This window comes from Leptonychotes weddellii, chromosome 5 (assembly GCF_054177405.1).
Source record: "Leptonychotes weddellii isolate Sample4059 chromosome 5, ASM5417740v2, whole genome shotgun sequence".
NCBI lineage: Eukaryota > Metazoa > Chordata > Mammalia > Carnivora > Phocidae > Leptonychotes > Leptonychotes weddellii.
The window spans coordinates 69,000,060-69,023,970 of record NC_138373.1 but is presented as its reverse complement, the minus strand read 5'-3'; the positions used below and the strand labels follow the sequence as shown (position 1 = coordinate 69,023,970).

General features: G+C 52.3%; 1 protein-coding gene across 4 annotated transcripts in view; it reads left to right on the top strand.

Annotated features, from left to right (window-relative positions):
* The window catches only part of IQSEC3 (IQ motif and Sec7 domain ArfGEF 3), a 104,626-nt gene that overhangs the window by 47,084 nt on the left and 33,631 nt on the right, over window positions 1–23,911 (top strand). For 3 of the 4 annotated variants that reach the window (XR_014145553.1, XR_014145552.1, XM_081821014.1), the window contains exons 3-5: window positions 5,669–5,957; window positions 17,377–18,494; window positions 20,339–20,500. Coding sequence is in view for 1 of the 4 variants with exons in the window: in XM_081821014.1 (XP_081677140.1) it covers window positions 5,669–5,957; window positions 17,377–18,494; window positions 20,339–20,500 (1,569 nt within the window). In the remaining 3 variants the exon portion in view is untranslated. The remainder of the gene's footprint in view (window positions 1–5,668; window positions 5,958–17,376; window positions 18,495–20,338; window positions 20,501–23,911) is intronic. The other variant, XR_014145554.1, reaches the window with a different exon arrangement.

The window sequence follows — 23,911 nt, the reverse complement described above, 5'->3', positions numbered from 1 at the left end:
GGTTACCTGTCACTGATTGGGTTCTCTGGGAAGCAGAGTCTGAGTTGAGGGTGCTAAGTGTTTACTAGAGGATGTGCTTGGGATCATCACTCATGGAAGGGAAGGCAGGAACACAGCATGGGGCAAAGGGAGAAGTCCAAGTGATGGAGGTCCAACAGAAGCCTCAGCCAATCCCAGGTGGGCTCTTGTGAGAATGACCTATCAAACTTGCCCCACGTTGGGTAAAAATGGATGAACCTTTATATCCCCACCTCAATAAGTGACTGGATTTGGATAGCCCCGGGAATGACGTGACTTTGGGCCAAGGAGCTCTCCGCAGCTGAAACCATCCCTGATGGGACTGATGGGGCTAACGGCAGAGGACAGTCTTCAACAGCACTGCCAGAGCAGGGCAACAAGTCATTTCTTGAAGGAGGGTCTGGGCGGTGCATCACTGAGCCCCCCTCAGTACCTCTGCCCTTGGGAAAGTAGGAGAGATTAAATGATGCCCATCCATCCACTCATCTAGCCATCTATCTTTTCATTTAACATTTATTAAACACGTCTTATAAGCCAGCCCACTGTGATAAGCACTGGTGATAAAAGGTGTACGTGGCATAGTCTAGTGGAGAGAGACACATCAATGAATAATTGGAACACAAAGTGGTCATTGCTGAAATAGAGGCAAGTGCCATTGGAGGGTGGGACTGACTCTTCCCAGGGGCAATGAGTGAGCCCTGAAAGAGCTGACGAGGCAGAGAAAGGAGGGGTGGGAGAGTAGGAGCATGAAGAGGAGAAGGCATTGCAAAGCAGAAGGAGGTCACGTGAGAGGCATGGTGGTCTGAGAGCGCAAGGTAGATTTGGGGAGAGTTCCAGTGTGCCCGCGGTGGGTGGGTCACTTGGTGGAAATGTGGCTGGAAGGGAATGTTGGGGTGGATCACCAGTGCTCCTGAGTCCACACTGGTGGACTTTATCTCAAGAGTATTGGGAAGTCACCGATGCGTTTTGGGCAAAGGATTGATATGAAAGTATCTACATTGTAGGAAGTCAATTCTGATAGCAGGGATGATAGACAGGAGGGAGTGGTTACTGGAACACCAAGGGTCATAGATACGCCAAGCTCCACAGGCCCCTATCATCCCTCTGAGCACAAGTCAGCTTCTGACTTGGTGTTCAGTTCCAACACACAGGTCATTCTGGTCTGGGCACATGTAGTATTCCTCTGAGCCACTACTTATACCCCTATTTTCCAAAGACTTTCATTTGCCATGCTCATATCCTGTGTTCTCATGGGTGGAATAACCCCTGTGGCTGGCCTGGGTCTCTGTGTGTGTATTGGCCTAATGTCATGTGGGCACAACAAAAGCCTTCTCAGAACCTTCTTGTTTTGGTATCACCCACATTCTTTTTCTTCTTGAATGGGCATCCCAACCCAGGAAAGGTTTTTGTGACTAGCATCTCCTTCATGTCATCAGTGACCCTAAGTTTCTCCAGGCTAGTGGGCTGTCATTCAAGGAATCTGCTCCCACAGCTGAATAATGAACCCAAGATAGCTAAGATCACCGGAATCCCTCTCCCTTCTCTCCTTCCCTTCTCCTTACAAGAAGCTATGCAGGTCCCAGAGTGAATCCCATTCACGTGATTCCTGTCCAAGTACCAGGCTGCCTGAAATCTGACCCACCAGGGACAGCAGCTTCATGATGTAAGGTCAGCCCAGCCAACTCTGGACACTTAAGGGTCACAGCCTGTGTCTTGAGAAGAGTGATGTTCTGGGCACTGGAACAAGGGGCTTCCAGTTCCATATGAGACTAGGATTGAAGTAGATGGTCTCTAAGTTGAAGTAGATGGTCCTTCCAAGCTATGACAGCTAGGATGAATATTCTAAACTCTTTCCTTGGACCATTTTTATAGATGGGGTACAAAGAGGGAAACAGAGGCTGGGAACAGTCTTTTGATGCTCAGCCATCACATAGAGGTTTTAAGTACTCAGGCCTCCATTGCTCCCTAAGTGACTAAAAGACAAATCCACACAAGGAACACTGGACAAATGTCTGCCTAGTGCATGCCCCATATTGTGGCTGGTACAGCCAAAGGGCCTGCCTGTAGGTGGTAAATATGTATGGATTCCTCAGAGGTCACGGATCCCATGATGTGGTGACCCCCAAGACCAAAGCCCTTCACTGTGCTGTTGCTCCAGTGGCTGGAGAACAAGGGTGGGAGGAAGCCTCAGGAAGTCAATTCACCTTCACTTCTCTCCCTAAAGATCCTAAGAGTTAGTCTGGAGGTCTGGGAAAGACCATGAGATATGATGGAAAAACCCTACTGTTTCGGTTTTGTGAAGGTTGAGGTAGGCTAAATGTTGAGAACCCCTGCCACATAGGAATTCTCCATTTTTCCGGGGATTCCTTTGGGACTCCATGCTGTAGGTTTCCAGCTCAGAATACAGCCACTGTATTCTGCTGGAAACCACTTATCAAGGACTACTCTGTGCCAGGCAGAGTACTAAGTTCTTTGCAAGCTATATTTATTCCTCACAGCAACCTTGCAAAGGAGTTATTAAGATGCCCATTTTGTGGAAATAAAGCTACAAAGAGGTTAGGTAACTTGTCCAAAGTCACATAGTAAGTAACAGAACCAGGATTCTAACCCAGGACTTCCTGACACCAAAGCCCATGTTCTTTACCCTCTACTATATAACTTTAAACTTTGCCATATTGATGACAGCAGCTCTGGGTCTCCAATAGCCACCTTGTACCACACAAGTCTGTGAAGAAGTCTAAGGGGGGAAGGCAAGGACAAGGTCCCCTTTCTAATACTTTTCATCATATACTCGGGAGGGCCACAGTCTCACAGTCCCTTTGCATAGAGGTGGGCAAAACCAGAGTTGGTTCTACCAGCCAGAGAGTCTGGAGCCTTGGGGCTGGTGGGCTTTGGTGGACTGGCCTTGGCACTGGAATCCAAGCTCCCAGCATTCTAAGCTTAGGGATAAGTAAGCTCCCATCATATGGCAAGTAAGGAAATTGACTCAGAAGGAAGAACAAATTACCCAAGGCCACAGAGCTAGTTAGAAGCATTGTATGACAGTGTGTGTGTGTGTGTGTGTGTGTGTATACTCATGCATGCATGTGTATGTATGTGCTGGAGATGACAGTAAGGGGTCTCCTAATTCCCAGGTCCTATGAATGAGTTCAGGAGAAGGCCTTGGAGTCTGTCTATATCCAGAGGGGTGGACCACAAAGAAGGCTATTTTTAAAATTTGTTTTGGTTTAACACAAGTAGTTTATTTGGGACAAGGGGACTCCAAGAAGTGCCAATGTAGGAGTGGGTGATGAAGAGAAGGAAGCCAATACATGTTCATTAATTATCAGGTCACTGCTTTGACTGCTGGGCATCTTTGGGAGATGGTGTGGAATGTGCCTTGGATTATTCCTCAAGGGACGAGGAAGCCAGGGTATTTATCTACCTGCATCCATTATCATCAGTTGAGTACTGCTATTCTGGTGCATCAACTCCCAAAACCTCTTCTCAGGCACACTACAGCAATAAAAGAAAGCAAAGTGCTATTTTTAAAGGTGTTTGTAGCCCCAAGTAGCCACCAGTTCTCTAAAGAGTCTGGAAAACCTTTTGGGGTGAAGAAGCTTGGGCATTAGTACCAAGGACAGTCTGTATAAGAGATGGATGAGACTGAATGGTGCCCCCTGGAGGCAGGTTGTGATAGGAAAGGGAAGGGCTATTTCTGTGGCCCTGCGGAAAAAATAGGTAAGTCCTATGACAAGAGTTGAAGTCAGGTCTTAAAAAGAACCTCTTGGTGATATCGGTGAAAAAGACATATCAGATGTCTAGAGCTCATTCAACTATACGACTTGATTAATGGCCATACAAGAAATGATGGAGCAAAGAAATATGCATAAAGAGGGTTTCCTTGGGGGAATTTGAGGCTCCTTGTTGCTAGGGTCAGCCAAAGAGCTCTCCTTTACGGAGTCGATGAGGCTGAGGAGTACTGGGAGGAGAGATGGAGATGGAGTGAAAGGATTCTTCACCCATCCGTGGTTATTCTAGTACCAGGGGCTCCAAAGTTGAGTGGAAGCAACAGGAAGAGATCTCTTCTCTGGCATGATTTGGGGCACCTTACATGGAGGCAAAGCCTTAGAAGAAGAAAGCCCTAAGGTTGTCTGGCTCTCTGACCAGGGCCACCCCACCCCCTGAGCCCCTGCTCCTTATCTGTAAAAAAGGGAGATTGGAGGGCTGGAGTAGATGACCTCAGGGTCCCTTCCAGTCCTGATCTTCTATCTCTGTCTGCTGGAGGGGCCATCCCTATGGCCCTTGCACTCCCTGCAATTCATCCATCATCAAGTATTAACTGAGCACTCACCATTTGCCCAGCATTAAGTGGGGAGCAGGGATAAAACAGAATATAGGCCCTGGCCTCCAGGGTGGGATAGATGAGGAAAATAAGAATTAACACTTACTGAGCACCTATTCTGTGCTAGGCAGTGTGCTAAACAGCTTACACATACTGACTCCTTTCCTCCTCACCATAACCTCATAAAATAGGTACTCGTACCTCCGCTATCAGATGAGAAAACCAGAGAGGGGCTCAGAGAAAAAGCAACTAAACTAAGCCACATCGTGGTAGAGCTTGGATATGAGCCCATGATGTAGCCACAATGCTTCTCCTCCTGTGAGATAGGAAGGGACTCTCTAAGCACAGCTCCTAGTGTGCTTGCAGATGAAGCAGTTACAGCTGGAGTCACTTGGAAAGGCTTCATGGACAGGTGGCTTCGCACTTGGCCTTGAGGGAGTGGCAGAACTTGGAGACTGGCCAGGGAGGGGAGAAACCTGAGTGTACTAATTCTCCAGGACAGGCTGGGTGTGGGGGCTCCAACCAGCAGGTATTTTCCTAGAGTAGGGAGGTGGGTAGCAGCAATGACTCAGCCTGCTGGTGGTTTCATGGGAGGGCAGGAGGGGCCAGGAGAGGCCAGGAGCCAAAAACAGATGCTTCCCTAGTCCCTGCAGGGCAAGCACCCTCCTCTTCACAGCCCTAGCCCCAGCCCCAAAGAGCTGGCGTCCACCCAGCCTGGAGGGGCTTTATGCCCAAGCCAAGCCTGCAAGGATCACTCCTTCCCCCACAGTCTCTGGGGCAGTGTAAAAGTGGAGCTGGTTCAGTGTAAATCAGCTTCTTTCCAGCTGCCTAAGCCACTGGTCAGGGAGCTTGATGACTGATAACGATGATCGTTAACACTTGTATATAGCAGGGACCATGAGCCAGGCACTGTTTTAAGAACTTTAACTAACTCAAGGCTTCCAACGTTCCTATGAGGTAGGTACTATTATTGTGCCCATTTTATAGATGGGGAAACAGAGGTACAATGAAGTAGCCTGTTCAGGTTCGCACAGCTAATAAGTCAGAGACCAGATTCCAACCCAGGCGTTCTACTCTTCCCCACTCGGCCATACTGCTTCTTCCCTCTGCCTGGGATACCCTCCTCAAATGCAGGCTCTCCTCCTTGCCTGAAGCTCTCCCCTAGAGGCAATGGCAGGAGGCACCCCCACAAGCCCCCACTGCTAGAAAGGCCCATCATTGCCCCAAAGGCCAGGCCAGAGTGCCCAGTCTCTCTCCTCACCCCCGCACCCACATGCACCCTGTCCCGCTCTCCCCCAACCGAGCACCGTTGCCTTTTGTTCACAGCGATGGCTCCTGCGCCCAGGCCGGTGGGGGCATGGAGGACTCCGTGGTGGCCGCGGCGGCGGTGGCAGCCGGCAGACCCAGTGCCCATGCCCTGAAGGCTCAAGCCCAGGAGCTGCAGGAGGAGGAGGAGGAGGAGGAGCGGCCGGGGGCGGGGGGTGCCTCCCCGAGGGCTGGCTCCCACCGCGTGGCCTCCCCCGGCCGGCAGCAGCCTGCCCTGGCGACGGCGCTCTGCTCCCACGCCCCTAACGCCTCCGATTACGAACTCTCCCTTGACCTAAAGAATAAACAGGTACCCAGGGCCTCCAAGGGGGGTGGGGAGGGTGGAGAAGGGGCCTTGCCTTCGGGGGCTATCCAGGGATCTCCCCACTTGGGCCCACCTCTGCTGCAGGCACATTTCTTTTGCCACTAGTTCTCCCAAATGGAGCTGTCTTCTGCCCTTCCCTGTCGCCCAGTTTGTCAGGAACCAGCCTCTCCATGGCAGGGGTCACACCTTTGCAATGCCAGTCCCCGAGGCAGTGTGTTTAGGGCTCTGTTCCTCTTGCCATGTGCAGGAAGCCTAAATTGCCCCCCCGCCCAGACCTTGAGGCAGGTGGCCCACTGTTCTCTAGGGAAGCCCCTACCTCCACCTGCTGCTCAGAAGAGATGGCCTCACTTACGTGCCCACACAAGGGGCAAGCCCCATGTGTAGGCACACACAGGTTCAAATGAGGTGCAGAGACAGTGGTCTCCTCCAAGGAGTTTGAGGATTCCCAAGATTAACCAAAGCTCCCTATTGGAGAACAAATCCTGCGTGTGTGTGTGTGTGTGTGTGTGTGTGTGTACTCATGTGCATATGCTTAGAGAAAGACATCATGACTAGATATTGCTAAGAAAGAGCATTGAACTTGGAGCCATAGACATAGGATCCAATCCTTGGTCTTGCTTTTAGTTAACTCTGTGACTTTGGGAATGCCAGTTAAGCACTCTGGGCACTGGTTTCTTCATCAGCAAAATTGGGAATTAGACCTTGAATCATCTCCAAGGTCTCTTCTAGCTTTACAGTGTGTAGGTTCTAAAGAACCATTCTTTAACTCAATGGACAAAGTGAGTCTTGGGAAGGAAAGCTAGTAGAAAGATCACTAAGAATGAGTCAGGCCAAACTCATTTATTTCCTTCAGCATCAAGGCCAGCTGTAGGTGGAACATCTAGCTGTCTGTAAAGTATTTAACAAAATCTCCCATGATCTATATGTGGACAAGATAGGAAGTAGATTAGATGACAGTCCAGTCAAGTGGGTTGCTTTCAAACAGAATTCTCAAAAAAACATTGATTTTTTTCCATCAATGCCAATTCCTGGGGAGTTGAGTGGTACGCTGTCCTTGGTCCTGTTCTGTTCAACCATTTCTGACAAGGCACTAATTTCTGATGACACAAAGCTGAAAGGGGACAGCCAATACCTTGGTGATAGAATCCAAGACTTTGTAAAAATCTTATCCGGACATAAAGATTTAAATGAAAAAGTCTAAATGAAATAGGGAAAAACATCTAAAGTTCTCTTAGCTTTGAAAAGCCCACAGCATTAGTATAAGATGGGCAGGCTTGGCCTTGGGAGAAAGACCTTAGGGCTTCAGTCGATTGTAAGCTCAAGAGGAGTCAATAACCAGTAAAGCAGCTGCCAAAGTGAGTCCAGCAGCCTTCACAGAAGGGTAGATAAAACCCCCCGGATAAGGGAGCAGCCGGCTAGAGCCCCACACTGGTTCCTGGTCAGGGCCCGCTGGAGCCTGTCCTTGATTCTTGGGGCTTCATTTAAGAAGCAAGTAAGAATGCCGAGGATTCCAAGGTTCTCCTAAGAAGGAAAAAAGGATTGGCTGGACTCATGTGGAGAAACTGTAGACATGAAAACAAGTTTTAAATATGGAAGAGCTGACATGTGAAAAAGGAATTAGATATATTTTCTATCATTCCAGGCAAAAATAGTGGTACTAACGTATGAAAGCTACAGGAAAGGAAGCTTTTAGCACAATTAACAATTAGAGCTGTTAAAAATATAGAATGCCCTGCTTGTGAGGTAGTGAGTTTGTGTTACCGGGAATGCCCAGGCAGGGACTGGCAGAGAGTCCATCTGGAACACTACAGTGTGATGTGGGTGGTCAGTTGGCCCAGAGAAGAAGTCTTCTCAATTCCACATGACTATGCTCCTTGAGGACAGAGACCATCTCTTATCCATCTTTGTACCAGTCCCCCAGCATCTAGCAGAGTGTCTTGGACATAGTAAGAGCTCACCGAATGAATAATTTTTGAATAACTATGATATGCAAAGCAACAAGAGACTGAGGTAATAAGAAGAGAAAAATGGTCCCTACTTGCCCCCCAAAGAGAGTGCAGTTCAATTTAAGGAGGGAGGGAAACCCGTGCTTCAGCTTGGGCAGGAGAATTAGTTTAATTCTGAGTGATGGTGGCATATGGAGAGTTGTACAGGGTTCTGATGGGTGTCATGAACCTTTTTATAGTGGACATCATTCTGATAGATGGGTCTACAGGTTGGGCCAGCAGGAGTGGGGTGGGAAAGGTGAGGGTTGGTAGAGGGTGTGACAGGGGTCTTCTTGCTGAGTGAACCCAGCCCCAGGGAACAGCCCACCTCCCCTGGCTCCAGTATCTCTCTGGACCAAGCATAGGCTGGGGGCGGGAGGAAGAGGGTAAAAAGTGAGGGGTTAGAGAAAAATGATTAAAAATATGGCACACATTTATAAGAGACTGAGCTCAATTCCTGTCTCTTCTGCAAATGAACTGTGTGAGCTCGGGCAAGCTGCTTAACTTCTCTGGGCCTCCTTTGCCTCCTATCTCTTTAGGGCTCTTCCCCCTGCCCTACCGCTAACGTTCCTGCTCCCTTCCTCACTTGGCACTTGACCTCAGTTACTCCTTCTCTTACTTTGGGACAGAATTGTGGTTCTCCTTCCTCCTCTTGGCAGCTTTCCCTGCTCTTCCAAGGTTGTGTTGGATGCCCCTTCTCCATGATCACCTAGCACCCAGCCTTTCCCAGTCATAGCCCTTCAGCCCTATATCCTTATCCCCTGTTGACTGGATTCCTCCTTGAAGTCAGGGCACATGACTTATTATTCATCATTATATCCCCAGTGCCTGACACAGTGCCTGGCATGAAGAAGATGCTCGAGGATGAAAAGGGGAAAATAGTAAGTGAGCTGAAGAGGGAAAAGTGCATGAAGCCTGGGGCAAGGACCTGACTCGGCTTTAGGTTTCTTTGAGATCTAGGATTTAGTATTCTGATTCTGTCAGTCCCACCAGTTGCACAAATCCTGTAGCACTTGGACTGGAAGGATCTTGGATGATCATTATCTCCCTAGTCCACCAACCTGCCAGACTTTCTGTTCCATCAGCCAGTCCAGAATCCCAGGCAATTTCTATGGCATGGCTTCTCTCCCTCTCCTCCACATCTGCTCCATCCCCAAACCCCACTGATGCTAACTCTTAACTATTTCCCAAATCCCCACCTTCTCCTGCCAACCCCACTGCCCCCACCCCAGGATAGGACCATCATCTCTTGCCTGAGCCCCTAGGGAATCCCCCAAAATTCCCCTACTTGGAGTTGTGCTTCTTCCAACCTGATCTCCACCTTGCCACTGAGTCCTCTTGAAAGAGAGCACATCTGATCATGGTATTTTGCTGTCTGAAAGCCTTGCATGGCTCCTCACCGTGTGTAAGACAAAGACTTCTCCAGGTTCTTCTACCACCAGACATAACCCCATCTCCTGCCCCGCTCCCATGTGGGGTTCCAGCCATTCCCATTTGCCTTGCTCCAGATCTCTGTGCTATCGTTTGCCTCTGGGCCTTGACAGATTTTATTTCCTCTGCTGGGAATACTCCCCACCTGTCCCTCCATCACACTTCACCTGGGAGATCTCTGTGCATGCTCCACATCTCAGCTCAGTATCCCCGAGCCTGGGTGTGTGCTTTCACGGAGTGCCTCACCGCTGACTCTATGGCACCTGAGAGCTGTCCCACTCATAAGGGCAAGGACTATGTCCTTCTCAGGGCTGTCACGGAGTTGTGCAGATTGTGCACAGAACACCTTCATAGTCTGTGTGAGGAGTGAGCACTTGTTAGAGTTATGTGTTAGATGATATGCTGTTCTTGCCCACCTTTGCTTCCCCACACCCAGCACAGTCCCTGGAGCCTAGGACATGCTCCATATTGGAGGAACACATGAGTGAAAGAACAAACAAATGAACGAACAAATAAATGAATGAGTCTGCCCCTGGGCAGCCCCCACGGCCTCTCCCCACACTCACACAGTGGGGAGGTCCTCGGGTCCAGCTTCTCCTGTCCTCCATTTCCTCTGCCCTCAGCTCTGTCACTTCACCTCACAGTGGTCCTTGGGGCTACAGCCTAGGGGGACAAAGAGCATGCAGGTCCCTTTGGGGGATGCTTTAGGAAAGTGGTGTGGCGAGGATACATAGGGCACCCGAGTGATTTCCAAATTCATCCAGGCTCTCGAGGGAGTTTGTATCCTGTTCTGTGCCACCACTGATGAGCAGCCCGTTGGAGCTCATGTGGGATGTCCAAATGGCATGGCTCTCTGTGCCGTCCAAGCCAGGGGGCCACACAGCTGTGGTCAGTAGCATCCAGGCCTTGCCCCCTCCACACCAGGTTCTGGGTGGAAGTCATGTTCTCTTTTTGGATAGCAGCCCCTTCTACAACCGATCTCCGCTACCCAAGCCTCAGGGTCTAGCCTCACCCGGGGGTACCTCTCAAGGGGAAAAGTGGTGGTTATGTTTCCAACTCTCTGGCCTCAGTTTCCTCATTGGTGAAACGAGGGGTTGTACCAGAGTATCTAAGGCTCCTTCCTCCTCCGAAGGGGAGAGTGCCACCACGGCACTGGACGGCACCAGAGGGCCAGGCTACAGAGGATGATGGTGAAGGCAACGCTCATCAGGGATAGTCCTTCTGTCCACTTGCATCCAATTCAGGGAACAATATTGCACAGCTGCTATGTGCAAGACCTGGGCCACCACATTACAAAAGATACAGTCCCAGGCCTCAGCTGGTGGGTGCTGACATGTAACTGGTACTAGCTAGCACTAACAGCCTTAACTCTGTGCCGGACAAGGTGCTAAGCGTTTCCTATGCACTATCTCCCCAGATCTGCATGCTATCCCGGTGAGCTAGGGACTACTGCTATCCCCATTTTAGGAATGAGGTGACTGATGCTTAAGCATATCAAGTAACTGACACAAGGACACATCCCTAGGTGTGCATCCCTGGTGCAGCCAAGACCGGGACTCCACAGTCCTTGATTTTACCCAGAGTCTTCCAGTCTCCTCATTGCAGCGAAGGGGTAGGTTCCAAGGAAGTGGTGCACGGGGCTCTGTGGGAGCACTGGAGACAGCAAGAAACCCAACCTGGGGTTCAAAGCAGGCTCCCCACAGCAGCAGCTCTACCTGAGACACTCGCTGTGACCTAGGAGTAGCTGAGTCATTAGTAGCTCCCACCCCTAGCTGGCTGGAGTCAGGAGAGGTTCCCAAGAGCAGCCCTGCTCCTAGGCAGGCCTCAGTGCCCTGCTGTGTCGAGCGCTTTCTGTAGTTTGGACAGTGGGCAGGGAGGTGGGCACACAGGGAAGACGCAGGAGTCACAGCCTGCCCGGTGCAGGCCAGCTTCCCCCGGGGGCCACCCTTAACATCTCTGAGCTCCTCTCACCACGCCCCCTCCACCGCCCCCAGCCCCAGACTGTCTGCTCCTAAGCCTCACGTAAGCCTTCCCTTGCCAAGTTCTGCAGGCTCATTCCATGTAATGCTTTAACATTCTCAGCTGGGAAATCTTGGATCAGAGGAAATCCTTGCTCACACGTGAAAGCCACCCCCCACCCCAGCCTGGCTGCCTCATTCCTCAGCACTGCAGCCCCCCAGCTAGTTGCTCTCCCTCTCCACCCCACCGACTTAGCGGCCATCTCTCTTCAGCCCTCCTCAGACTCAACTGCTGCAACAACCTGAAAAGAGGGAGCATGTTCTAATTAACACTGAGAGGCTCATTAGACACACAGAGCCCCCCGAGCCCCCCTCCACTGCTTCTTCTGGCAGAAGCTGAGAGATTGCTCTCTTGGGAGGAGGCGAGGCTACAATTACCCATGATTCATGGGGTTTAGAGAGAAGTGAGCTGAGCTGCTCTTAGGCCGGTGGGCCCAGAGACCCCTCCCTCCCTGGGGCCAACCCCCACCCTCACATCCATCTCTCTTAGCTCTCTGGTCTGGCCCTGGTTAAGAAAAGAAGAGGGTTAGGGTGGTAGGAAAGGCCTGGCTGGGTAGACAGAGCTGACCTGGGACCCTGCCAAGTTCCTGAGCCCTGGTTGGGGGGCAGAGGTAGTGGGGGGCAAGGGGAGGATGCAGCATTTGACTCCAAGCCCAGCTCCAGAAGAGAGCCTAGATCTTTATTTCCCCTGGGACATAAGACAGAGTTCAGTTTAGTTCATGTCCGCAAACACTGATTAAGCCCCAGCCATGGCTCTGGCTCGACGCTGGGCACCAGGAACGTAGAGACATAATACCATCCTGCCTGTAAGGTACAGTCCGTGGGAATACAGAGAGCATTGAGGGTGGGCTGCAAGGGATGGGAAAGAAAGAGTGGGGGACAGTGCAGGCTGGGGTTGCAGTAGGCACAAGGCTGGAATAGATGGGAGACGGTTGTGTTAAATGCACTGGAACAAATGGAGAAGATCCAACAACTGAATTCAAATACCAGAGTGAGCAGTTGTTCCTTGCCAGGCTCTGTGCTAGGTGCTGGGCAGGGATCAGAGGCCTCGAATAACGTATGCCCTGCTGGAGTCGGGGTTGGTGGGGTGGAGAGAAGGAAGGATAGGTTAGATAAGTATCACAAAGATTAGTGGAGAGAATTGAGTGTCAAAGAGAAGTAAGAAACCACATTCTCCATGGGCACCTGAAACCGGGAGCTCCCTGTCTGGTTGGGGGACTGAGAAGGCTTCACGGAGGAAGCACATTTGAGGCAGGTCTTGAAGAAAGGAGAACATCGCAGGCTGAGGGACAAGGCTGAGCAAATACTCAGGGCAGGAAAGCCTAGGGTGGGCTAGGGGAAGAGCAGGAGTCGAGCCAGTGTATACACAGGCTTGGTGTAGTGGTAGAAGATGGGAGGGAGGCTGAGGCCAGATTGCTCAGGGTCGGAAGGCCAGCAGGAAATATTTATACTTATTTTGGGCGATGCTCTCAAGCAACGGAAGGCCTGTGTTCACATCTGCTCTTCAAGAGCCTTGATCGGGGTAATGTAGGGTGGATGGTAGGTGTGAGAAAGCAGGGAGGCAGTGGGAGGCTGCCAGAGTGGTCCAAGTGGGGGGCCAAAGACAGCCCCACATGGCAACGGTCTGGTCAGGATGATGTAAAAGGTAATAGGGGTGGAGGTATGTGGAATAAAGGCTTTGAGGCCGACAAATGCAGAGGCTGGGATGTAGGAGAACCCACGGACAAATGCAAGTTTCCCAGCCTGGAGAGCATAGCAGCCACGGCTCTGTGGGCAAATAAAGAAGTCATTGAGAGCTGGTTTAGGGAGGTGGGGAAAGACAGTGGCTTTGTAGAGGTGAACAGAGGGATCCATGGGCTGTTGGAAACGCAAGTCTAGGATCAAGCCTAGGAATGGAAATTTGAGAGTCATTCACATAATCATCATTGTTATCATCCAATAACTACCACTTACTGTATACCTGTTATGTGCCAAGTGCCATATGAAACCATTCAGTTCTCATAACAAGCTACAGAGTGAGCAGGATTAGTTTCATTTAACAGATAAGAAAGCCGAGAGTCAGAGATATTAGGAAACTTGCCCAAGATCAACCAGCAGGGAAGAAGCAGATCTGGGCCTGAGTATCTCCCCTAAGGCTTGTTCATCAGTCCCTTAAAGTAGAGTGAAGTTATGATAAGGGACAAGGTTCTCACTCAAGAGGCGAGAAAACACTAGCCTGCAGGACAACTGTAGCTTCCCTCTTAATTAGCTGTTAATTATCAGTTACCAGAGGCTACTGAAATGACGTCCAACATAGAAGTAACGGAATGCCCGGAAGTGCATAGGAAAATAATTCAAATGTGTCTGCAGAGTGGAAGATGGTCTGCATGGGACTTGTAACTGGCATGCTTAGGGGTTTTGTGGTCAGAATATAGGATTAAAGAGCTGTATGGAAGCAGGCAAACCAAGGTAGACTGGGTCATGAGAGCTGAGGACAGAGTTTCAAGATGATAAAAATACCAAGAGCTGTGGAAAAGAGGGAGAAGGATGGTGGAGGCTGGACCATCAGGTTTCATGATTAAAGGTCTCTGGTGACCTTCCTGAGAGTCATTTTAGAAGACTGGTGTGAGCAGGAGGCAGAGCCTGGGGAGTGAGGGCATACAGGGCTGGGTCAGCAATTCGGCATTTTTTCATGGAAGGAGGCAGAGGGTGTAGACTAGTCTTCCAAGAGGTTTGGTGGAAAATAGAAAGAAAGAGATTGGGTTAGTGCTCCAGAGTGGGGAAGTCAAGAGGAGTTATGTTTTAGCCTGAGGAGATCTCTGAGGGTCTGTAGGCAGGTGGAAAGGGGCCAGTGACACAGTAGAGTTTGGAAATGCAAGTGAAATGCATCAGTTCCAGGAGAAGAATGTTATGGGTTAGGTAAGGGAGGTTTTTGAGAGTCTCAAAGATAACTTTGCAATTAATTCTTTAATGTATTCAGTAAATATTCATTGAAGGCCTACTGTGTGCTGGGCACTCTCTAAGCATTGGGGATAAAGAAGTGAACATGGCAGGGCGCCTGGGTGGCTCAGACGGTTAAGCGTCTGCCTTCGGCTCAGGTCATGATCCCAGAGTCCTGGGATCGAGTCCCGCATCGGGCTCCCTGCTCCTTGGGAGCCTGCTTCTCCCTCTGCTTCTCTCTCTCTCTCTCTCTCATGAATAAATAAATAAAATCTTTAAAAAAAAAAAAAAAGAAGTGAACATGGCAAAGTCCCTGCCTTCATGGGGCTTACAATCTAGTGGAGGATTTGATGGAACAGATTCAAGATATTTAAAATACAGTTTTCTTCTCTGCTTGGGTCATATTGGGACACTGATGGTAGAAGTCTCCTAGGCTTAGCTCAGCCAGCCTTCTGCCTCCAGGTAGGGCGATACCGTGCCAGGGGGGTGGACATCTTTCCCATTCTGGAAACATTTCAGGCAATAAGATTTCATATCTTCCCTCTGTTGCCAATAGCATCTCATAACCTGAAGAGAATGCTCTTGGGCCTAAGGTTTCCCACCAGGTAAGAAAGAAATATGAATTTCTGCTTGGTGTCCATTTCTCCTGGTACTCAAGGAGGGGTCACAGGGACACAGAAATTGACGGAAGGAGGCAGTTAAGTCGTCAGCTCCCCTCACTCCGTACACTTCCTCTTGGAGGGCTCTCCTGCCTAGTCAAGGCCAATCCCCATTCCAGACCTCAGGGAGCCTGCCAGAGTTCTGTGGGGACACTGAGCTACAGTGGTCTCTCCCCTCTGACCTGATTTCTGTGAAAGCAACAACAAAATGCCTGAGATATCAGAAATATCTGTGTTTCTCTGGAGATCCTGGGTACATGATAAAACCCCGTGGGTATGGGAGGCAGAATTCTGATGGCCCCAGATTCCAGCCCCCTGGTGTGCACATGCTATATAATCCCCTTCTGTGGGAAGTGCCATGGGACTAGAGGGCATAATAGGGTATCACTCCTGATTAGGTTACTACTCAGTTGACCTTGAGTGAATCCGAAGGAAAATCACCTTGGGTTGCTTGATCTAATCAGGTAAATCCTTTAAAAGAAGGTGAAGCCTCAGAGTCCTGTTGGCCTCAAAGGGCCAAGCTACCATGTGGCAGAGAAGGGCAGGCAGTTGTAACTGAGGGCCTCAGCCTTAGAATCTCAAGAAACTGAACTCTTCCAACAACAATGAGCTTGAAGGAGGATGCTGAACCTTGTGTGAGATTGTGGTGTCAGCTGACACCTTGATTTCCTCCAGGTGAGATCCTAAGCAGAGAAGCCAGTGGAGCAGTGCCCAGACTGACCTACAGAGCTATGAGAACATAAGTGGGTGTTGTTTTAAGTGGCTAAGCTTGTGGTAATTTGTTATGCACCAGTAGATAACTGATACACTTGGTATGGTACAGGACGCCTTATTGGCCACTCAAACCTTAATAAGATTAAGTTTTCCAGCTATCTTCAGAGAGGACAGCAGGACTGGGGAAGACAGACAGCATAAGGCCACTAGGTTTGGGGACGGGAAGGACCCTGAATGGCAAGATAGAAGAGCTAAAGATAGGATTGAGGTTATCCTGTTTTACCCGGGATCGTCCCTGGGTGTTGGGGTTGTGTCTGTGAGGTGTCCTGGGCTAGAAGGGTGCCCCTGCTAGTCCGGGGGTGGCGGGCACCCACAGGGAGGAAACCAAGGGGATCACTGAGCTTGTGAGAGGCAGTCACTCCAGCTGCCGTGGCCAGTGAGCCAACATGGGTAAACGTTATTTGTCACTCCCATCTCAGGGGGAAAGTCTCTCTGGTCCTTTCCTATGAGGTTTTGATAAGGGAGAAAGAGTGAGAGAATCGCCACATGAGGGGGAGAAACGACCATAGCAGGAGGACAGAGCTGGGAGGAGGTGACTAAGGGCCTTGAAGACACACCGGCCCCTTCTCACAAGTTTTCCTGGGTTCACACTGCCCACATGAGGTAGCACGCCCCCACCAGCCCCACCAAGCCCTGCCCTGATTGTACAGCTCCCATTGTTGAGAACAGAGGTGGCCCAAATTATGGAGCGTGGTAGCCTGGAGGGATTCCCACTCTTGAAACACCCGCCCACCCACTCTTCTGTCCATCTTTTTATTAAATTCACATTTTTTTTTTTAAGATTTTATTTATTTATTTGACAGAGACACAGCGAGAGAGGAAACACAAGCAGGGGGAGTGGGAGAGGGAGAAGCAGGCTTCCCGCGGAGCAGGGAGCCCAATGTGGGGCTCGATCCCAGGATCCTGGGATCATGACCTGAGCCGAAGGCAGACACTTAACAACTGAGCCACCCAGGTGCCCCTAAATTCACATTTACTGAGCATCTACTACGAGCGAGCCCTTGGGCTGGGTACCGGGAACACGTTGTTGATCAAACCCCAATCCCAACCCTTATGATGATCCCAGGGTCAGGAATTTCTGCAATGCAGTGATGAGGAAGAAAGGTGAACAGGAGTAGCAGTAATTTTTTTGGTAGCACTTCTGTTTAATTTTTAATTTGTTATTATTTTAAATGTACACACAAGTAGAAAGAAGAGTGTAGTAAACTTCCAGATAACCACCACCCAGTTCCAACAATTTTTGTTAATATTATTTCATCTACAGTTCCACTTTTTTTTGATGGAGTATTTTAATACAAATTCTAGATACTGGGTATTTCACTCGTAAGTACTTCCATACAGCTCTCTGATATGAACGTTTTAAAATAACCACCGTAGCAGCAGTATCTGACCACCAAATGCACCACCCTGACCCCTTCCGCACCGAAGCCAGTCCTACATCCTACACCTCTAAGAGTCTTGACAAGGATCTGGTATCTCAGGCCGTGACATGCTAGAGTTTCAGACTTTGGCCCTTCAGTACCCCCCAGCTGTGTATTCCTGGGCCCTGACAAAGCTTAGCTGGTGACCCCCGCCCCAGGCCTCACTGCGCTCTTCCTCCTTTCTGTTGTTGTCGCAGATTGAAATGCTAGAACACAAGTACGGGGGCCACCTCGTGTCCCGGCGCGCAGCTTGCACCATCCAAACCGCCTTCCGCCAGTACCAGCTCAGCAAGAACTTTGAGAAGATCCGCAACTCGCTCTTGGAGAGCCGCCTGCCGCGGCGGATCTCCCTGCGCAAAGTCCGGGCGCCCATGGCCGAGAGCCTGGCGGCCGAGAAGGCGCTCATGGAGGGCTACGGCCTCATGGGGCTGCCGCTGGTGCGCTCGCCCTCCCTGCCGCCCACCTTCGCGGGCACGCTCACCGAGCTGGAGGACTCCTTCACCGAGCAGGTGCAGTCCCTGGCCAAGTCCATCGACGACGCCCTCAGCACCTGGAGCCTCAAGACCATGTGCTCCCTGCAGGAGAGCGGCGCTTACCAGCTCCACCAGGCCCTGCACGCGGGCGCGGGACCACCGGGCCTGGAGGCCGAGATGCGGGAGCTCGATAGTGCCCGTCCCGCGCCTGGGGAAGCGGCTGCCGAGGCCGCCGGCCTGCCCCAGGGCCACAGCAGCACCCTCATGATGGCTTTCCGGGACGTCACCGTGCAGATCGCCAACCAGAACATCTCCGTGTCCTCCGCCGCGGCTCTGTCGGTGGCCAACTGTCTGGGCGCGCAGACCGCCCAGGCCCCGGCCGAGCCCGCAGCAGGCAAAGCCGAGCAGGGCGAGGCCCCCGGGCAGGAGCCCTCGGCTGCCGCAAGCCCTGCTCAGGGGGACGCGCCCGCCGAGAACACGGGCGCAGAGGCCGGAGCCAGCGGGGCCTTGAGCGCCCACTCGCCTGGGGCCGCCGCGGCGGTGGCGGAGGGGGCGGAGGGGGCCGCGGCGGCGGGGGATACCGGGGAGGTGGGGCAAGGCACCGAGGCCGAGGCGGAGGCCGGGGACAACTCGGAGCAGCTGAGCAGCAGCAGCACGTCCACCAAGTCGGCCAAGTCGGGCTCGGAAGTGTCGGCCTCAGCCTCCAAGGAGGCCCTGCAGGCCATGATCCTGAGCCTACCGCGTTACCACTGCGAGAACCCGGCCAGCTGCAAGTCGCCCACGCTGTCCACCGACACTCTGCGCAAACGGCTCTACCGCATCGGCCTCAACCTGTTCAACATGTGAGTGAGCACTGGCTGCGGAGCTCCGGGCAGTCCTGGGAAGATCGGTGGGAAGGGGGCGGGGCGCAGCGATAACAGGGGAGCAGGGGGCCGGCTAATTTCCCACATCATCCCAGCGCCCTCCAGGGTGACATTGGTGCCGCACCTGCTCCTCCAGATGCGGTGTAGGGATGCACATTTTATTTTTAATTGTGACAAATTTATGTTCAGGATTAGGGACAACACATCAAGCCCATGCTTTCACCGCTATTCCTGCTTAAGACGAAGCTAGGGCTTGAAAAGCGAGAGAATCGAAAAGAAAATGCAGTATTAAGTAAAAGACAGTACAGGTCGTATGCGGACTGAGCAGAAATCATCCAGGGAGGACACGAAGTTAGGGAAACAGCATCATCTCTATGGGATGATGTCAAGGAGAGAGAGCAAGGAGAAAATGAGCAAAGGCAAGGGAGGGTCTGGGTGGGGGAGAAAGAAGAGACCGAGCATAAGGAATACAGGTAAAAGGCAGGAGAGGGATGGGGATAAAAGGGCGAGACAAGGAAGCCGAGGTGGCGCAGAAAGAGAACAGGAGAATGAAAGCAGAAAAACAAACAAGTGCTGGAGTTCAGAGTCCCCCAGCCAGAGCCCCAGCCAGAACTGTCCTTGCAACTAGAATGTAGACAACTGGGGGCCAGCAGGATACGCACGCCCCTCCCATGGAAATCTCATCTCCACCCTCCATTCACCCCTCCCTGCAGAGCCCTGAGCCAGAAAATTGAACATCTCTCCCACCCACGTGTCCATTCATTTATTCACTCAACTGTTATTTATTAAATGCCAGGCGCGTTGACCACAAAGCTGAGTAGGGCACATGCCCTGATCTCAAGCTTATATTCCAGGGGCTGATAGCTACTGTTCTCGGCTCACCTTACATAAAACATCTGCAAACTTCCTAACAATATCTAGAGATGGCCTTATTATGCCATTTTACAGAAAAGAAGCAGGCTCACACAAGGAAGGCGAGCTGCAACTCAAAACTCACACAGATAGTAGGATCCCTCAAGACAGTGGTGCTCAAACTCTCTGTAGCGAAGGACCACTTTGGGTTTTTACCCGATAGGTTGTGGGCTGATACTTTTGGGAAATGCAATAAAAATGAATTGCTAGAAAAACAATCACATGCTTGGTTATCCTGAAAATGTCAAAGTGCTATAAAAAGTTCTAAATGTTTGCCCTCTATTTCATAGCTTAGTACTTAGCTTCTCCTGAACCAGTAAGATACAGTTCAGGGAACAGCATGGATTTGCAGGCCATACTGTAAACACATTTGCCTAAAGACACAGCACCCACACCCACACCCAAACGTAGAGATGCAAGCGTGAGAGAGTAAATGGTGCAGAACAGGAATCTTGAGTCCACTATGGACAGTGTGGTAGGAGAGCTCACCGCTGCTCCCCAGTCTCGTCCTCCCTCCCAATTCCAGGGCGGGTGCTGTGTATAGACAACAGAATACAGACAGGGAGGAAGGGCCTTCGTGGCAGGCCTCACGGCCCTCAGGGAAGACAGAAAGGAACCTCTCCACCTGCTCTGGAATTCAGACCTCCCCCAACTCCTTCCTTCCCCATGCTATCTTCACTCCTATGTATGTGTTGGGGTGGGGGTTGTTCAGGAAGATGAGGCTCCTGGGAGAAGCACTTGGGATGGGGAGCCCATCTGCAGTGGAAGGAATCCTGGCATTTCGGAGGCATTCTTCCCAGAAACTTCCAGGCACTTCTATGGGTTCCATGGGCTGGAAGAAAGGGAAGAAAGAAGTCATGGATAGCCGTGGCTCACTCTCTACTCCTCCCCACCTCCGCTCCCACCCCTAGAAACCCAGACAAAGGCATCCAGTTCCTGATCTCTCGAGGCTTCATCCCTGACACCCCCATTGGAGTGGCCCACTTCCTGCTCCAGCGCAAGGGTCTCAGCCGGCAGATGATCGGGGAGTTCCTGGGCAACAGCAAGAAGCAGTTCAACCGCGACGTGCTGGAGTGAGTGCCCCTCTCCCCACCCACGGCCCAGGGTCCCATAGGACACAGGGAAGGGAGCAGGACCCCTGAAGTCTTGGCCCATCACTGTATCTTGACCAGCCTCTGTTTCCCCCTCCTAAGTCCTGCAGACATTTACTGAGCGCACTCTGGGCAGGGTCCCACTGAAGGCACCAGGCGTATAGAAATGGTCAAAGGAGACAAAAGGCCTCCCTCCCTGCTTACCCTCTGGGGCAAGAGGGTGAGCCTGGAAAAGAAGAGGACTATGTCTGCACTGGGGCCATCTCTGCCTGGTGAACAGGACCTCAGCCCACCCTGTTGCTGCCATCTGCCCAGCCCCTGAGCCCCCACAGGCTGGCTTGCGCCCCACATGGGCTCAGTTTCATATTGGTGGAGGCAAACATGAGTCAGAAAAAAGGAGTTAGACTGAGGGTTTTTAGAGCAAGAAAATACTATGATTCCCTAAAGATACGTTTACCACCAAGATCAACAGATGGGGGCAGGATGAGGGGCCTGCCTTCGCCAGCGCTCAGCTCTGTTCGTGTGGAGGCGTGGGCAGGTGACCCCCTCTTCACTCACCAGCCTCGAGCCGCCGGGCACAGGGTGGCATCCTTGGGGCCTTGGAGCCACCTCTCCCCTGGCAGAGAGAGGGTGAGGCCCCATGAAGTCTGCTCCAAACCCCCTTCTTGAAGGCCGCCCCACCTCTCTCTCCACTTTCTTCTTGGGAGGTCAGCAAAAGTGTTTCTTGGGCATTCTGAGAGAACCTCTCCCTTTCGTACTTGCTCTTGGGGCAGCAAGGGCCTGCTGTAGGGGGGCAGGGGGCTCCTGCCCAAGGGTTTGGGAGCATGGGACTCATGCAGCCTGACTGGTAAGGTTGTCACGTGCCTGGAGTGGGTGCTCAGAGACCTGGCTTCTGTTTACGCAGCAGTCTTGGTGCTGCGTCTTTGGACAAGTCTCTGCCCTTGGGGCCTGCGCTTCCACGCCTGTGGACTGCAGGGGCTGGATTATAAGGGGTAGACCAGTGGTCCTCTGGAATCCCTGTCACGTTCCTAAATTCACAAGCAGTTGTCTAACTGAGTCAGAAGAGCAGGGGGGCTTGGACACATCTGAGGGACCTTGAAATGCCCCTTAGTTGACAGAACCCAGTTCCCCCCTTTTGGACAATCAGGACCCCCCCTCCCCAAACTAGTGCTTAAGATGCTCTGAGTGCCTCACAGAGGAAAGTGAACTGATAAGTGTGCTTCCTTCCCCCTCCTTTCTTCTCCCTCTCCCTCGGGCTCCCCTTTCTCCTCAGCACCACCCCTGCCGGGTAGGGTGCCCTAAGAGGATGCCCTGAGGAAATGATAGAAAGAGGAGAAAGATCAAGCTTTCTCTGTCTCCTTCTGTGCCCCGACTTCCCTCCATCTGGCTCATCTCTCTGGCCTTTTCGTTTGCTTTTGTCCCCGTTCTACTCCTCCGTCTCCGTCTCCCTAGGAGGGTGAGTGGGGGCGCTGCGCCTCCTCACTTCCTTCTCCCCAGCTCCCCGGCTCCCTGCGCCCTTGGGGGACCCTGCTTTGTCTCTCTGCTCTGGGGGCTGCCTGCTTCACTCACAGGCCCTGGCTGACTATCGTCTCTTCTGCCCTCCCCAGTCCCCGTGTGGCCTGGCCCTGAACTTCTGACCCGCCAGGCCCGCAGGGACGTGGCGCGCTGGGAACACAGGGTTTGCCGCCAGCCCGGGGGTGCCAGTGCCGAGCAGCACGATGCAAACTAACTGCCGTCCTCCCCGGGGAGACTGAGTGTGTGGGCTGAGACAGGGAGGGGCGCCGGCTGGGGACCGGGCTGGCAGCTGAGGCGGGGAGCAGGCTAGGGATGAGGGGCAGCATGCTGGCAAGAGAGAGCTGTGCCTGAGAGGGCCCGCTCGGAACCCTGGCTCTGCTCGTCTGGTGCTGGGAGGCCTCCTCCGGGCCTCAGTTTCCTCACTTGGAAAGCGAGAGGGTAGGGCTGTGCCATCTCCAGGGTCCCTTCAACTCCTGTGAATCTATCATCTTACCCATTCCTCGGTGTCTCTGTAGCACACTGGGATGGTGCAGTTTGCCCTAAACGTCAAGGCCATGCTTTGTCATGCCACCGGGGCATCCCGGAGCAGCCCGCGCGCTCCAGAGCAGTGAGCTCACCATTCCTTCCACAAACATGGAGTGCCTGCTCTGGGCTGGGAACGGTGCTGCGCTGGGCATGGGTGCCAATGCGGGATGGGAGCAGGGAGGAGTAGGCGTGGCTCGTGGCCTCAGGGGAATTTACCGACCCGGGTGAGCGGAGGAGTGTGGAAAGCGAGACAAGGGGCCAAGGAACCTCCCTCAGGCCTTGGGGTGTCAGGAGAGTGGAGTGCAGAGCTGAGCCCCCATCTACCCCATGGGCGCCTGGACCCCTTGTGGTTTATTGCGCGGCGTGCAGGCCCCGGGCGCCGAGGCCCCAGCACACCCAGCCTCTGCACGGAACAGAAGGGGCTCCTCTTGTTTCTCCTCCACAGAAAGGAGCCCTCTTCACCCAAGTCCGCGTGGCCTCCTGCCTGGCTTGTCTCCCGTGGGCTGCCAGCAGGAGGTGGAGAGCCGGGAAGGGGCAGGCACTCACAGGGGAGCCGGACGCTGGCGTTCCGGCGGGGGGGGGGCGGTTCCCTGCCAGTCAAGCCAGCTATCCTGCAACCTCTCAGCATCTGCTGCCTCTTCCTTACGCCCACCAGAGAAAACACACAATAACAAAGCCACCGGTGCCATTTTGCCCGGGCGGAAAAGGCTTCATTGGGATTCTGAACAGCTTCCCTGCCCCCGCTTGGTGACATTCAGCATGTCGCGTCCGTTCTGTACAAAGCTGCTTGCTGAATAAAAGGACATAAATCACCCATCCCCTTGGAGACTGAGACAGCCCCAGCCGCAGCACTCTCCAAGATGCAGCCAGGCAGGAAGGGGAGAGGGTGGAAGCCTCTAGGAGGGGACAGGGCAGAACCCTCACCACTACCACCGGCGGGCCTGTGGAGAAAAGGAAGAGAGAAGGGGCCGAGCAGAATCCTGCTCAGCTGCTCGCCTACAGCTGAGCACCATAGATGCCGCAACATCGCCACCCGAATCGGGCCCTTGGTGCTCCTGGAAGCTGATCTCTTCGGCCCTTAGTGCCCGGATTCCATAGCAGATCCGTTCCAAGAAGGAATGTCTTTAATCAGCGTGTATCGAATAATGATAGAAGGCACCCTGAGCTCGAAAGGCCACGTCCATTCCACTGTTTACCTGGGAAGGGCTTGGTTTTTATAAAGGAGAAACCAGCCTGCTTCCTCACTTGTCAAATGGGGACAAAAGGAACGTCATACAAATATTAAAATGCATGTAAAGTGCTTACGTCAGTGACTGATGCTTAGTCAGTTCTTTACAAATATTAGCTATTTCT